Source organism: Bombus bifarius, unplaced genomic scaffold (genome assembly GCF_011952205.1).
Source record: "Bombus bifarius isolate JDL3187 unplaced genomic scaffold, Bbif_JDL3187 scf7180000007996, whole genome shotgun sequence".
NCBI lineage: Eukaryota > Metazoa > Arthropoda > Insecta > Hymenoptera > Apidae > Bombus > Bombus bifarius.
The window spans coordinates 4,867,083-4,881,633 of NW_022884376.1; the positions used below are offsets into that span (position 1 = coordinate 4,867,083).

A 14,551-nucleotide genomic window follows, 5' to 3' on the forward strand; every position below is an offset into this window, starting at 1 on the left:
AAAAAAGACATTTCTTTAGAATAAATTATAATGAATATATAGAAACTGAAAAATTAATAATCATTTCTACTGACTATGAATAATATTATTTCGAAAACAAAATAAATATATTCTTCAAATAATAAATTCATTGTTAATGACAATTAGACACGAATAAATATATAACATATCTGCACGAACATATCTACAATGGGAAACGACAGTCTCATACAGATTACATATGATGGATACGTAATTTGCATGAAAATGATGTGAAATGTATGTTAAACATAGAAATGTGAATCTCATATAAACGAATCAAAGTAGATAAGGGAACCGATATTTGAATTTTCAAATATTAAAAAGTTATTTTAAAACAGCCTATATGCTAATGTCCATTCCACATTCTGTGTATCACACAACGGTCTAAATAAATGTCACAAAAATAATCATCTATATCCACTAAAATATACTATTGTCTAATAACCTAATACTACCTGACAATTAAATAGTTCCAGCATAAAAGTCTTTGTCTTGGTTTAACATATTTTGTAACGTACAATATTCTTTTTTTTTTTAAATAAGGCATTATTTTTACAAATGGATCGCTAAACTGACCAAACGAACAGAACTTAGTTGAAACTAATTCCGAATTTCGATATATCGAATTAATATCGTGCATGCGCTTTACATACATCCGAAGTTAACGTAGCGAGCAACAGGTAGCGTTTCAAACATGGAAGGGTACTGCGTACGCAAGTTTCCCGCCAAAACTTAGTCTTACTGTCGTATCAGATGCAACGTTGAGTCTGTTTGGAAGATGTTAAAATTTATTTAATAAACATTGTTTATCATAAAATATTAAACGCTGAACGATGGATCCGAGTGAAGTAGAATTTCTCGGTGAAAAAGAATTAGTCACCATTGTGCCGAATTTTAGTTTTGACATGATTCATCTAATTTCGGGATCTGTGGGCCCTTTTCGAGCCGGTTTACCTGTGAAAGTTCCGATTTGGTTGGCTGTAAACCTGAAGCAGCAACAAAAGTGTCGAATCGTTAATCAAGACTGGATGGACGTTGATGGCTTAAATGAGACGAAGGAGGAAGAAAAGTTATCCAAGTAAGTAAATGTGCTTCTTTCATCCCTTATGATAAAATATTTTTTCGTATAAATAAATTGTTATTTTAGATTGTTTATAAAAATGCCCAGTAATCATTACATGGAAGAAGCACAGCTTTTACTGAATGTTGGTAGTGATGATATACCTGATGCGGACAGAATAAAAACAGCAGTGAAGGTAATAAATATAAATGTAAGTATACCTTTTAATGCTAATGTATTAATTAATTTTTAGGATATATGGGACATAAGAATGTCAAAGCTCCGTACATCAATAGATGCATTCCTTAAAAGCGAAGGTTTACACGCTAAGCTGGACCATTTAACTGCCATGGAAATCAACAGTGTTCGTCCATTATTGCCACATGCTCTGGATCAAATGCTAAGGATACAAACCATATCTGTACCTCATACGATAATAATTCTATTACAAGAAAATCTTTTTTATGCTTTCTAAAGCAAACTTTATATTTTTTAGGATGGAAAACTGACACAATCTCATTATAGTGGGACATCACAATAGACTGATCACTAGATGATGTTTTTCTTTTTCATGTATAATCTATCGTAATTTCTAGATTGTAAATATACATGTATATATTGTGTATTGATATGAAGTATTTATAATGCATTTTTGTTGATTTCGTGTAACGAAATAAAGAAAATGGGAAATAAAATAATATATTCATAGTATGTAATATATGAATGCGATATAATAGTTTTATTATTTCTTATTCTTAGATCATTACATACAGTCACTAGCATCTCAATCACAATTTCTCATTATCACTAATATAAAGTAAACTTATATTTACATCGGTAGATCTGTCGACTAATTAACTCGCATCTCCTTCGGCGCTATTTCTTTTTTTCACAATATTTACATCTCTTAAGCTTATAATACACAGTCCTTTAATAATCTTTGATTTGAATTGTCAAGGTAGATATCGTTTTAACAAACTTAACGTTGACCGGTTTAACCTAATGTGCTGAAAAATTTGATCTACTCAAATTTCAGTCAAAATTGCAACCTCCAATCTCGTGTTAAGTTTGTAAATCGAATCATCCAGTGTAGAAAATGTGGAAACGTATGTTACAAAATAAAAGATGGAAATAATTGGGAATTGCAGTCATAGGATGGGTCTGATGCTACAAGTGAGAACTTACAAAATTTCGGTGTTCGATATATGTACACATGTTCGATCAGCTCTCGTTTAATTGAGAGACATATCGCTTCAGATAACTAGAGGATCGCCTGTCATGTTATTAATATATCCTAAAATCTTCAAAATTATGTATAAAGGGTAGTTAACGTAAATATCAATGTGCCAAAACCAAAACTCTGTTCGTAATAAAAATTCAAATAATTCTCCGAATTTAGATCCTCCAAATGTTTCGCACAGCAGTCGTTTTGTTTTGTAAGTCGCTATTGCTTTCTATTTTGTTTTAGTCAATTCTACATTAGTTTACTTTCAGTGTAACGATATAAGTACCATGCGCTTCATATGTAAAGTACTTCGAACTATCACACCAAGTACACAATTAATAAATATCAAGTATCATTAATCGTTTACTGGACTGACGATACGTGTAAAAGTAAAAAATACGTATAAACCATGTCAAGAAACATGTGTGTGCGGCGTAACAATATTAAATGTGTTACGTGGAACGATAGTAATTGAGTTAGTATGATACAACGTATTTAATAAAAATACGGGTCGATGTTATCTTTTCAGACAGCAACTATTTTGCTAGGATCGACCTTTACTCGGATGAACATAGTATTATCTTTGACAAAATGCCGTTTCTTCACCATTTCGTGAGAGAGAAATCTTGGGAAGCCAAAACCGAGAGAATCGGGCTCACGACTGGGCCTCTGGAAATTCTTCCATGTTGGATCCGGTATAAAGCTTTCTACGATATTGCATGCCTTTTCCGCGACCACCGTCTGGTCGAATATGGTGAAGGACACGCTGTGGGAGAATGGCCACCGCAACAGAGCATCATACTCTCCGGGAAGAATCTTTATGTATATTGAAATATGACTTCCTTCGCCGGTTCCATTTCCGTTTAAGAAAACTGACGCCTGAAATATTCAATATTTTTACATTGTAAGTAAGTAAGTATATGTAGTATAGTAGAGTTCTTAAAACTTAGATTAAAGGAAAACAATATAGAATCAATATTAAGTATTGCCTACCTGTAGCTTGTAACCATATTGACTAGTGTAAAAAGGAGGACTGACGAGTTCCATTCCTTCCTTGGCTTTCGCCTCGGACATTTTAGCGCTGTAATCCGTAATTTTCCATATTAGTGTGCCCGTGTAATTTAACGATAGTTTGCTAATGGCGGATTTCAGGCTGGTTATCTGATGCTGTTGTTTTGTTACTACACTGCACATCAAGCTTAAATGCATCTTTGCTGATTCCTCCAAATGTTTGTCCAACGAAAATCGATTTCCCTGTGACAAAAAATAGTATTTTGATATTAATCTTATAAAATGGAAAAGAGACAGAAAGTGAATGTAATATAAAGCAATAAATTGATGTACCTTAAAACGACAGCCAGCATCCTTGAAAGTACAAGATAAGAGGTGTGTAGTGCAGTGATCTTTCAAGTGAACTTCGAGATCTTCTCTTGGTAAGACGGCAGTTTCACAACGGTGTGGACAAGCGACTGGAAAGCGGCCACACTTGGCATGATGAGCACCGAGTGTGTCAAAAACGAACTCTTTGTTGCAGTAACGACAGGCCACCAGTCTTTTCGCGCACTCGCCCAACTTGTGTTGACTGAGATGCCTTCGCTGCACCTTCATGCCACACTTGTTCTCGCAGTAGAGTGGTTCATAGCCACACGTCCCTGTGTGTTTCTGTAGATAAAGAGCAGAATCGTTAGCGATATCCTTAAATAGTTGATTAAATTATAGACATATATAGACACACAATAGAAAATTTTGAAATAATACTAGCTAAATTATAATAAATACGGAGTAACAATGAAAGTGTATATAAAAGTATTAAAGATGTTTTCACTGAATATAGTAACTTGTTAATATAATGAATAATATAAATATTTTTCTGTGAATTATATGTACCTGGATTAAATATCTCGTAGCTACTGTGTACGTTTTTAAATTGGCTTCAAACGTTGCTAATATAATTATGATAATTGCGCTTCATTACGATGTTAATAAGACTTCGTTAGAATGTTTCGCATAACACGCATAATATGTTCATAAGAAGTTTCTATGAAAGTTCAAATACTTTCGTGAGCCACTGTAATCATTCATCCATGACTAAATGAATATTAAACAAAAGAAAAAAGAATTCGAGAAATTTCGTTCGAACTCATGGTGCTTTCGCTTGCATCCGTTCCCACTATAGTACAGTTAACGGCTGGCACTCGATCGCGATTCTTCTAATTAATGCAGTGGCGGTTACCTCGAGCGTGTGACCGGTGAATTCTTTGGCACAGAAGTCGCAGCGTGCTCGCCGCTGGGCGCAAGTGTACTTTAAATGGTCCTCCATCAGCACACGCGGGATCATCGCGCCACACTTATTGCTGCAGGGGACCGCGTCGTGCTTGCAGGTATTCAGGTGAGCCTAAACAGGATATAATGCGATTTTTACATCGGTGAGACTTGAACGGCGCATTCCTTCTACTCCGATCGGATCGTTCTCTTCGGATTTATGTTCGTATTGCGACAATCGGGGAAACTCGGGTGAACGAACCGCATACCGGAGATTAAAGAAATAGTAATAACGTTTACGGTAGCGTGTAAAATCATTATGTTAATATATGTAGGTTAAAATTTCTTCTGTGAGAATTATATGGGGAATTCTTTCGTTTGAAATGTGCTTGGTTCTAATTTTTAATTTATTCGATATTTCTTAATACTGCAATAAATTCGAATTTTTAGAGTACTTTTTCGAAAGTTTTTCCGATGATTCTTAAAAGTATAGAATTCTGCTGATTCTAACTTCTAATTACTAAATTTTTTGTACTTCGGTGCAAAAAAATTTAACATAATTTGTGTAAGTAGAATTATTAAAAAGTCATATCACATTTATTTCGAGGTCAATCTTGTAACTCTTTATAATGTTTTCCGACAATGGGATTTTCCCATTACTGATTACAAGAAAGAACTGCGAAGCCATTTATAGCCATTTATAGCATATATAGACTATTTTTAACTCGTAACTTGACAAGAGATCATGTAAGAATTGATATGTTAATGACGGTAAAAAGAGCCGATAATTGTTCTTATAATTGAGCGGAAAACCAGCACAAGTTATCCGCAAGCTGTGTGGGAGTTAACCGTGCCGGGACCAGTTCAACGACCTATCAACGCAAGGTCGCTCAAGATCAGAAATGCATAATGAAACTATCTCGAGAACGTATTTTTACACATCCAAAATTTCGAGTAATTTTATAAAGAACAATTAGAAGACCCGTAGATAGTCTCGATACTTTTACGTATCAGTCGTGGAGCTTTCTGAGAGAAGAACCCGTAGGGCGAAATTTTTAGTTGTATAATACTTTAGCTATGAAGGTTTTAGTTCGAGTTTTTAAATTCTTTCGATTACTATAAAGTTTTTTTTCTTTCTTAAATAATTACCAATTCGAACGTAATTAATACCAGAAAACTAGAACTAAACAACTTAAAGAATTTGTCCTTGTTATATTCTCAACACGAATAAAAGCTTCATAGAAATTTAGCTAGAAAATTTTGCTCGAAAATAGGGAACCTACAAGCCCTTTGTTCACGAAACTCTTCGATTATCTGAACAACATACAGTACCGTCTTTACCATATAAAACGTAAAAATTGTGGTACGCACATCGAAACTAACAAAAAAGGAAAGAAAAATATAACGTTACCTTCAACTTTCGAAGTTCGTCGGACCACTTGCAGCCATCCTTATGATGTATGCAATACACAATGGAGCCCATTATTGCCTTCTCAGCTTCCAGGTCCTGGAAATTCTGCAACACACAAAAAGAACAGATCTTATCTACTGTCCTTTCCATTCTCTAACGTCCGCTATTCCATTCAAAAAAGCACACCTATCGAATTATTTCAATTTAACAAAGGAAACCATGTCGATAAACACGAAACTTTTAACAACGCCAGGAATATCTCGTATCCAGCAAGCAATGAATCGAATAATTGCGTCCGACCTTTTGCAACATAAACGAATAGGTTCCTGAATTGTTTGGTTTCCATCAAAGGCTACGGTCGAGTGGAACTGGACCTCTTAGAACGTGGGTAGCGATTAATTGGGTAACAGGTAGTCGTTACCAGGCGGCCCTGTCTACGAAACGAGTGTGCACCGGGTCTCATACCCCATAAACAAGCCGTGTGGCATTCCAACTACCGCCACGATGAAATATGGTAATCAATTTTCAGCGACACGACTCTTCACCGTAGAGTTCGGAACCTACATTTCACCTGGGTGGGTATGTTTCACATGTACGATTTGATCTAAGTGAATTCTCTTCCTGAACACTGTTTTATAATCGGTAGATAGTAAAGATAGATAAGGGTCGAGATAGTGGATCACGTAGTCCGGACGTTCCTCGGGATCGTCGAATTTTGTGAGAAGAATTGGTTGTAGGTTTCGATACAAGGTAATATTACAGATTCGTAAGTCATGTATAATTAATGTTGAATATTTTTTATTTTAAATACCGATATTTTATTCTGCTTATTCCATTTCACTTAGTAGAGTAGAGAATTAAATCGTTTTTGATCGTATTAGATTATATTCGTCAATCGTACGGGTAATCCTGTAAGTTATCAGGCATTTGACGAAGTTTAATATTAAATCTTTAAAGTGATAAAAATTACAAATAGGATAATAGGATATGTTATATTCTCGAGCCTGTCAATAATAATAATTGCCTTTTTTCTCTTAGTATATTCGCGACATTGGTCTCCGGTATCAGTAAAGTTATCAGATACTTGTGAAAATTACTTCCCAGACCTTTGAAGTAATATAAACTATAAACAAAATAGTACGTACTATGTAGCATCCTTAACTCTTCCAATAACGATAATAGATAATTAACCTTTCCTTTTATCCTTACTATATTCGCCATATTGATATACATTATCAAGTGTGCAGTAAATATAATTCCTTTTAAAGCTTCCAGATAAACTACAGCAAATAAAATAATACGAGTACCTTTAAATGTCTCGATAATAACAACAAATAATTCCTTCTCCTTCTTATTACATTCTGCGAAGAATAAAGCTCGAAACTCGTGTTTTTGTAACTCGAGGTCTGCGAAATACGTAAATAACAGATTTCAAACAAAGAATTAACGCTACAAACTCCATGTGTATACGACAAGTTATTTACTCTTGATAACACTAGTTAGAATTACAGGATGGCGAACAAGTCTCGAGTTTGCGAATCGTATTCTCAAACTATGTGACAACTATTTTATCGTTGACACCGAACACTATTAGGCTCATCGAAGTCAGAACAAATCTTTGTGAATATATTAAACGTGTTGTATGAGAAATTTTCAGTCTTCCGTGATAAGTGACCAAATATTTTCACCAACCACTGTAGATAATCCTGAGCGCTCCTGTACAATCGAATTACGTAATGCCATTAGCAAATTATACAAGTTACAATTTGCTAATTACTAGAAAGTGACATGCTCGATAACAAACCAAATGCAACGTCACAAATTTTTTACAAACTACAAATCACCTGATAATATAATTCGATTTAAGATCGTTAAGTTATAAATTATAGAGGAGTCTATAATTTATAATTTGTAACTTGTTAATTCGCTGATATTATTAATTAGTAAATTATTGTGCAAAAGAGTTCAAGTATCGATCGATGAAGTTCACTGGGTCTAGTTCGTATAGACCAAACTTTCTTCGCAGACCCGTGCCACGAAACATAGAAACACATTGGGAATTCAGATTGGCTATAGAACAATGTATGTAATTGGTTACCTAATCTTTCATTATTAAGTCGCTGCTGGTAATTTCTCGTCAGCGATTCTTACGATGCCGCTTAAATGATAGACTCTACCGATAAATACATGGTTCCATTGTTTGTATGCTAAACGATGAACCCATTAGCGTCCGAACGGTTCCATCAATGGTACTTTATGGTTACAACGACCACTGTTCCATTCGTGCTCTGAAAATTACGCTCTAGCGAATCTAATTTCAGCTCGCTATCACTCACATAATCACTGACATTACATCTATATAGTTTCTTCGTGTCGACAAATCACAATTCTTTATAGGGATAATTTTTCTGCGTCAGAATTTGCTCTCTGCATCGGTTGCCCATGTTATTATGTCGCTAAGCTTGGTAAGCTACTGTTAAGAGCTTATGTCAACGTTGTTTTTTCGTAGATTTAAATCCTCGCAATGCTAATTTAATGTCCGTATAGCGCGCATGAAAGAAATAACTCTACATTTCCATAATAACTGAACTACTCTGAAAAATGTGCGACTCTTATACAGCTTTTTTCCATATCAAAATAAGAATTTTCGAAAAATTGAAATAATGATATTTGAATTTTATATCTGAATACGAAGTTAAACTCGTTAGCCGATGGACACTTAGTGGATGCGTTACACGTATAAAATAGACGCGCGATAAAACGGCTGAAAATACACGGGAAAATAAACGATGGACAGTATGTAACAACTGTCTAATAAATCTAAATCCGTCCGTGGAAGACTTTCTCCGAGCTCAAAGGTGGCATGGATGCAACACAACATGGGAGACGGCGGCATTCCGATCCTTTTAGAATTTTCATGCCACGTTGTTTCTTCCAGGAAGAACTGTCGACCACGGCAAACTGACGATGGAGTCGTGACGGTTTTCGGAAATAGCGATGTTCAATAATAACCCTGATGCAGGAGGTGAACCCGTACCGAGAACCATGCGGGAGGCAAGGAACCAGAATAAATTTAACGCGTTACGTCGTGCGTGGAAATAATTATTGCCTCTATTAATACGTGTTTCGAGTTCTGATACGTTGCTGTAAAATCGATAGCGCCGTTGATTTTATTTTATCTTTGACCATTCTTCTCAGGGATATAATTTAATCCTCGTATCTATTCCTACATCATGGCATTCAATACTATCTTGAATTTGTTCTTCGATGGCATGATTACTACAACGACGCTAACAATTAATTTTATTTATTTCATTTCTTGCTGTTCTTGCGAAGGAAGTTCGATATTCTGGGAAACGTTCGTATAACAGTGATATCCGATAGTATTCTGAATTTGCTGTTTAATGGCAGTTTCAAGAAGAACTGACAAACGCAATTTCCTGCAAAACAAGTATTCATTCAACCTGGAATCAAACATTTCCACACAGGTACACCCGGTATAGATGTGGAGGTCCGATGCCTGCGAGTTGAAACCTGCACGACCGGCAAGGTCGAGGAATCTAACGCAACCAGCCACTGCCGTTGAGATATAAACACCGCCGGGAATGGAAGAGACAGATCTACCTTTTCAGCTTGGAGATTGCAAGAAAAGAACAAAACAAAAAAAAGAACGAACACGAAGACATAAGAACACCGACCGCATCATGATATCGAGAATAAAAATACACTTGCGCTGACCGTGATCGAGGCTTCATTTCACTTCGATCTCCTCCATTACAATTCGTTCATCGTCTACCGCTTCTTATTGCAAAATTGACGAACCTTCCTTCCTTCGTAAACGTCCTATTGAAATCTGAATTTTTAATTTTCTATCAAGGATACCGTGACTTTCCATTAATATTTAAAACAAACGTCTTTAAGCAAGAAAGATCGTCTTCTGCGACGAGTCTAAATAGAGACTGATAAATTGGCTTTCTGGCAGTGAACTTGGTGCATTACGTTTAATTGGCACGATAATAATTCTGTATGACACGACTCCGACCTCGTTGGTGGAGCGTGTGCCATTAAGAAGAGTTGGAAACAATCGAAAAGAAGGCCGGCGGAGAGTTAATTAAAACAAAGAGCTGCCAATTAAGCCGCGGGGGCCAACGATCTCGCGTTGCGCAAGTTCCGTAATATCGTCAAAACGAGACGGTGCTTTCACCAGGGAAACTAAGCGGCGCAACAGCAACGGAAAATCGTATTACCGAAAGCGTCGGTTACGTAAGGTCGAAAGTTCGATAATACGACGATGCGTCTTGAAATATCAAATACCGATACAATGATTCAAGAAATCCTCTTGATCGCATCTTTTTTTTTCCAACCAATGATAAACGATGTTTCTCTGACTGGACAAACGGCGACGAACAGACGAATGCAAATGGATTCGAGGCTCTGGCTGATGTCCTTTATTCCAGGAAACACCATAACGCTGTGATCGGCGAATTAGAATACCGACATGGAGCATCGCGAGGCTGACATCACTGCTAGTCTCTCTCCATGGCGCTGTTACAGCGGTTACAAGTCGTCGTGACGTCACGGCGAAATAACGGACACGATCTTCGCGTACGTTCCACTTATTCTCGAGGACGACCATCATCTCCGCGGCCCTGCAGGAATTTTCTAACCCGGTCCGCCATGTGAAAATCCCCTATTCCAATATCGACGAATGAAAGATAAGAGTTAGATTTCCTTGAAAAATTCGCCTCGATTTGTCTATCAACGTTTTCCATTATTCTGATTTATCTGTTCGATCGTTCGTATATTCGAGATCCTTGGAATTTTGCAAATTCGATGTGTTTGATCACTTTGGTATTTTTCTTTGGTACTTCACCTTTGTGCGTGGCTGTTTATCTACATTTCGAAACGAATTTTCGATAGAAATTTAAACAAAATCTTACGTATAAAGAATTCTGGCCAGAAATAGGTAAGAATCGTTATATTATTGTCGAGGGTTTCTCAAAATGTTAAGAGGTTTTAAAAAGTGTAGGATAGGAATCGTTTCGGTTGTTGGAGGAAAAGTATCGGAGGACCAACACATCGGACAAGAACTTGCAGTATTTTAATGAAACGGAAAGCAGTTGGACGAGAGTGTCCGGTATTCGAAAAATCCTCTGCTGATATTAGCGATGCATGGATGTGACGGTTACGCATTTCGAATCCAACGGGCGAATCTCATTTTTTCCGTCGGCATGAAACCGCGCGACCTTGACAACTCGATGACCAAGGATTAACATATACATAGAATCTTCCGAATTCCTGCTCCCGTTGATCCGTTTCGAAACCGTGAAGAAATTTCATCGATTTCGCAAAACTCGCTATTTCGATATAGGCAAAATATTGTGGTTATCAAATTATCAGTGAAACAAATTTTAGTGAAAATTACATTTGCAACGGTTAAATTTTTTTTTAGCCTGAAACTTTTTGTTTCTTTTATTGAGAAAATAAAAATGAGAAAGGAAGCATGAAATTACAGGATGAAACAAAGAATTTCTCAACTTCTCACTCAATCGCAATAATTAGTATTTCTGCAATATTATACGCTATGAATGATACATTACGAAATCACATCTCAACGATTTACAAATCGCTTCTTTAACTATCGCAATCAATATACGTACACGTACAATACCATGTACAAACTTTAGACCATCGATCAAATGGATACACTTGAATACCAAAACTTGATATCAATTTAAATATGTTACTCGTTAAAGGGTATTTGATTCAAGAATTATTGTAAATTTGTTAAGAAGATATTTGTATAATTTGAAAAAAAAACAATATGTATTTTGTATAGATTTCTTTCGTTCTTTCCATAGTATAATAACGAAAATAATTAAAAATTTGTCTTTCGAAACGTGTTTTAAAAATACGATGAATTATCCTCGGGAGATAGCTTAAAATTTCTGCATAGAATAGACTCGTACAATATCTTCTTCCGCGAAGCAAGCGAATGATATAGATTTCTGCGTTCTGTGATCGAGATGTGCAAAAGTTCAACGATTACGAATCGTCCGGTAAATTTAAATTTCCCGTAGCTATTTGCGGATCGATCACACAGACCAGAGCAAGACACGATCGCGTGCGAAAGGAAAACTTCCTGTCGGCCACGAAATGGTCTCTGGGCTCGGCCGTACACCGGCAACACTTCGAATCCCATAAATTAGCGGTCGTGGGGATGGCACTCTACGATTTCCGAGTAATTCTCGTGACCCGTGAATTTCGCACGATGTCATGTCCCGTTTTTTTTCCAGGAATGTCCTTCGTTCTAGTTACCATCCTTTCAGATTGGAATTGTTTTGCGAATCTCTTTTCACAGGTGCAAGCGTATCTACGTACTTTGCGAACCCTACGAAATCTATTGTTTGTAGAAAGCATTATCGATTTGATTGTAGTATTTAACAAAGTCGTTGAGATTATTGATAATAGCATTGGATGATAAATTGTATTGTAGAAGATACTGATTCAAAGGTTTGTTTAGTTATCGCTCTGTTTGTTTAGTTATAATGTATCGCTGGATAAATATATGATGAGAAAGTATAGACAAGATATTATCAAGATTATTTACAAGGTCAAATATGTTTTTCTTCTCTTTAAACAAAATTTCTGCTTCTAAATGTAAATTAAAAAATTAAACACAACGAAGCTTGACCTTTTTCAATCTTCGTCGAACGCGTTATTTCATTGGAAGATAATAGGAAAAGGCAACGAACTGAAATAAATAATTCAACTTGATTATTGAGAGAGTCGAAAAGAAACGAAATTCTGTTTGTTTCTACGATGCTTTAAAATACGAATCACACATAAAATGGATCGTCGCAATTAAGATCAGACTCACTGGTTTCTTTACTGAAACGAGGAAAGTCAGTGGAAAGAAGAAAGTTTCATTTCTCCTGCTAGATACCTCTCTCGGTATTAGAAAAATGGGACATTCGTTTCTTTGTTTCTACGACTTTCAGACCGAACGAAGAATTGTAACGTGGGATTTAAGGGCTCCAAGAGTTCACGACCCGTGAACGACCACAACTAGAATTTCAACGAGACCATTTTAATTTCAAACGGACCGGTTTCTCCAAATAGTTGTTGCAGCTCCTCGGTTTAATGATTTAGTATCCTCCTCCACTAGGAAAGTATTAATTCTAGTCGGTAATGCCATCGAAATGATTCTCCTTGGAAAGAACAATAACGTTTCAACATAATACTGTAATAAAAAAAGAACAAATCAATCTCACGATCGTTTCCGGAATTCATTTTTTAAATTATTGTTTCGTTAGGTTGATAATAAATGTTCATAAGTAATTAACTGTCTTCGATATACTTAAGCCTTGCATGAGACGGACTAATCAGGCACACGTAGCAAGCTACGGTGTGTACCTTAATGTTCAATTTAAGAAAGACAATGACTCGTTTCCATAAGTTTATTTATCGCTTCTAATGAATTAATAAATACATATGTATGTACTTTGTTTCTCGTATATATTCAGCGAGTGTATTTCGATTATAACATTATACCGATGCTGTGTTGAAGAATGTTCGAATGATAGAATTCCGAGTAAAAACGCTACCGATAGCCTTTCATATCTCGAACACGCCTTTCTGCTATCTTATCGAACCATAGAAATCTACAAACTTTTAAATTCCAACCGAATGTTATATGGCTCACTCTGATCTGTAATTTCAGCTCAGGGAGGATCTATCACTTTGTCTTTCCGCGTAATCTCGACAACTAAAACAAATATATGTGCATGCTGTGCGTTAAAACGCAGCGTCGTTGGAGATATCAACGGCCGTTCCAATAGTTACGTAAATAAGCAGAGAAGATAACAGTCGTTCAGAGAATTGACTACTGAAAATTATCTACCATCGATTTTCCATCATCTGTGTTTAGACGAACTACAAATCCTCGAAAAGAAGGGAAGCAATTAGAATTTTGTTGATTTAAAATTGTACGTTACGACTCAAATAATTATATACCTAAATTTCTTCTAATTATATACGCGTATAATTACCTTTACGTTATACTAATCTAGAAGCAATATTTCCACAATACTAACGATCCTCAACATTGATTACTCCACGAGCTGTCTTCGCCATATGTATAACGGTGAAAGACAGTGGCATCGTTATATTTAAAGAGCATGCATTCATTGTTACCAATTAGAAGGATAAAAACATTACGGAACTCCCGGCTAACAATACCAAAGAGCCGGTTGAAAAGTATCCGGAAAAGAAGTGGTGATCGCACTCGAGGAGCCCTGTTAAACGTAATTTCTATCGCGATCACCGACTGTCTCTTACGCCTATTTTCTAAAACCACGAGAACCAAAGAGGAGGAGAGAGAGGGAGAGAGAAAAAAGGCCTCTCATTACAATGGAATGCGCGGAGGGAACAATACTTGAAGGAACAAACACCATAGCAACTTCCGGCCACGACGAAGGCGGTGGCCTCCATGGGAAGGCTGGCGGGGACCTGCTTTTAAATTAACACGCGGTAATTACAACGACTTGTAAGCATCCGCGTTATCTCGCAT

At 36.3% G+C, this 14,551-nt stretch overlaps 2 protein-coding genes across 5 annotated transcripts in view; one reads left to right on the forward strand and one right to left on the reverse strand.

Annotated features, from left to right (window-relative positions):
• Positions 1-601: 601 nt before the first annotated feature.
• Positions 602-1,776, forward strand: LOC117205856 (probable DNA replication complex GINS protein PSF2). Its single transcript, XM_033444632.1, has 4 exons — positions 602-1,099; positions 1,169-1,277; positions 1,335-1,502; positions 1,578-1,776. The coding sequence occupies exons 1-4, from the start codon at positions 855-857 to the stop codon at positions 1,620-1,622; spliced, it is 567 nt and encodes a 188-aa protein (XP_033300523.1). The 5' UTR covers positions 602-854; the 3' UTR covers positions 1,623-1,776.
• Positions 1,777-1,792: 16 nt separating this feature from the next.
• The window catches only part of LOC117205853 (TNF receptor-associated factor 4), a 39,506-nt gene continuing 26,747 nt past the window's right edge, over positions 1,793-14,551 (reverse strand). For all 4 annotated transcript variants that reach the window (XM_033444628.1, XM_033444627.1, XM_033444626.1 and 1 more), the window contains 5 exons: positions 5,980-6,084; positions 4,540-4,701; positions 3,651-3,968; positions 3,300-3,560; positions 1,793-3,185 (listed from right to left, as the gene is read on the reverse strand). In XM_033444628.1, the coding sequence (XP_033300519.1) occupies positions 2,832-3,185; positions 3,300-3,560; positions 3,651-3,968; positions 4,540-4,701; positions 5,980-6,051 (1,167 nt within the window). In that variant the 5' untranslated portion in view covers positions 6,052-6,084 and the 3' untranslated portion in view covers positions 1,793-2,831. The remainder of the gene's footprint in view (positions 3,186-3,299; positions 3,561-3,650; positions 3,969-4,539; positions 4,702-5,979; positions 6,085-14,551) is intronic.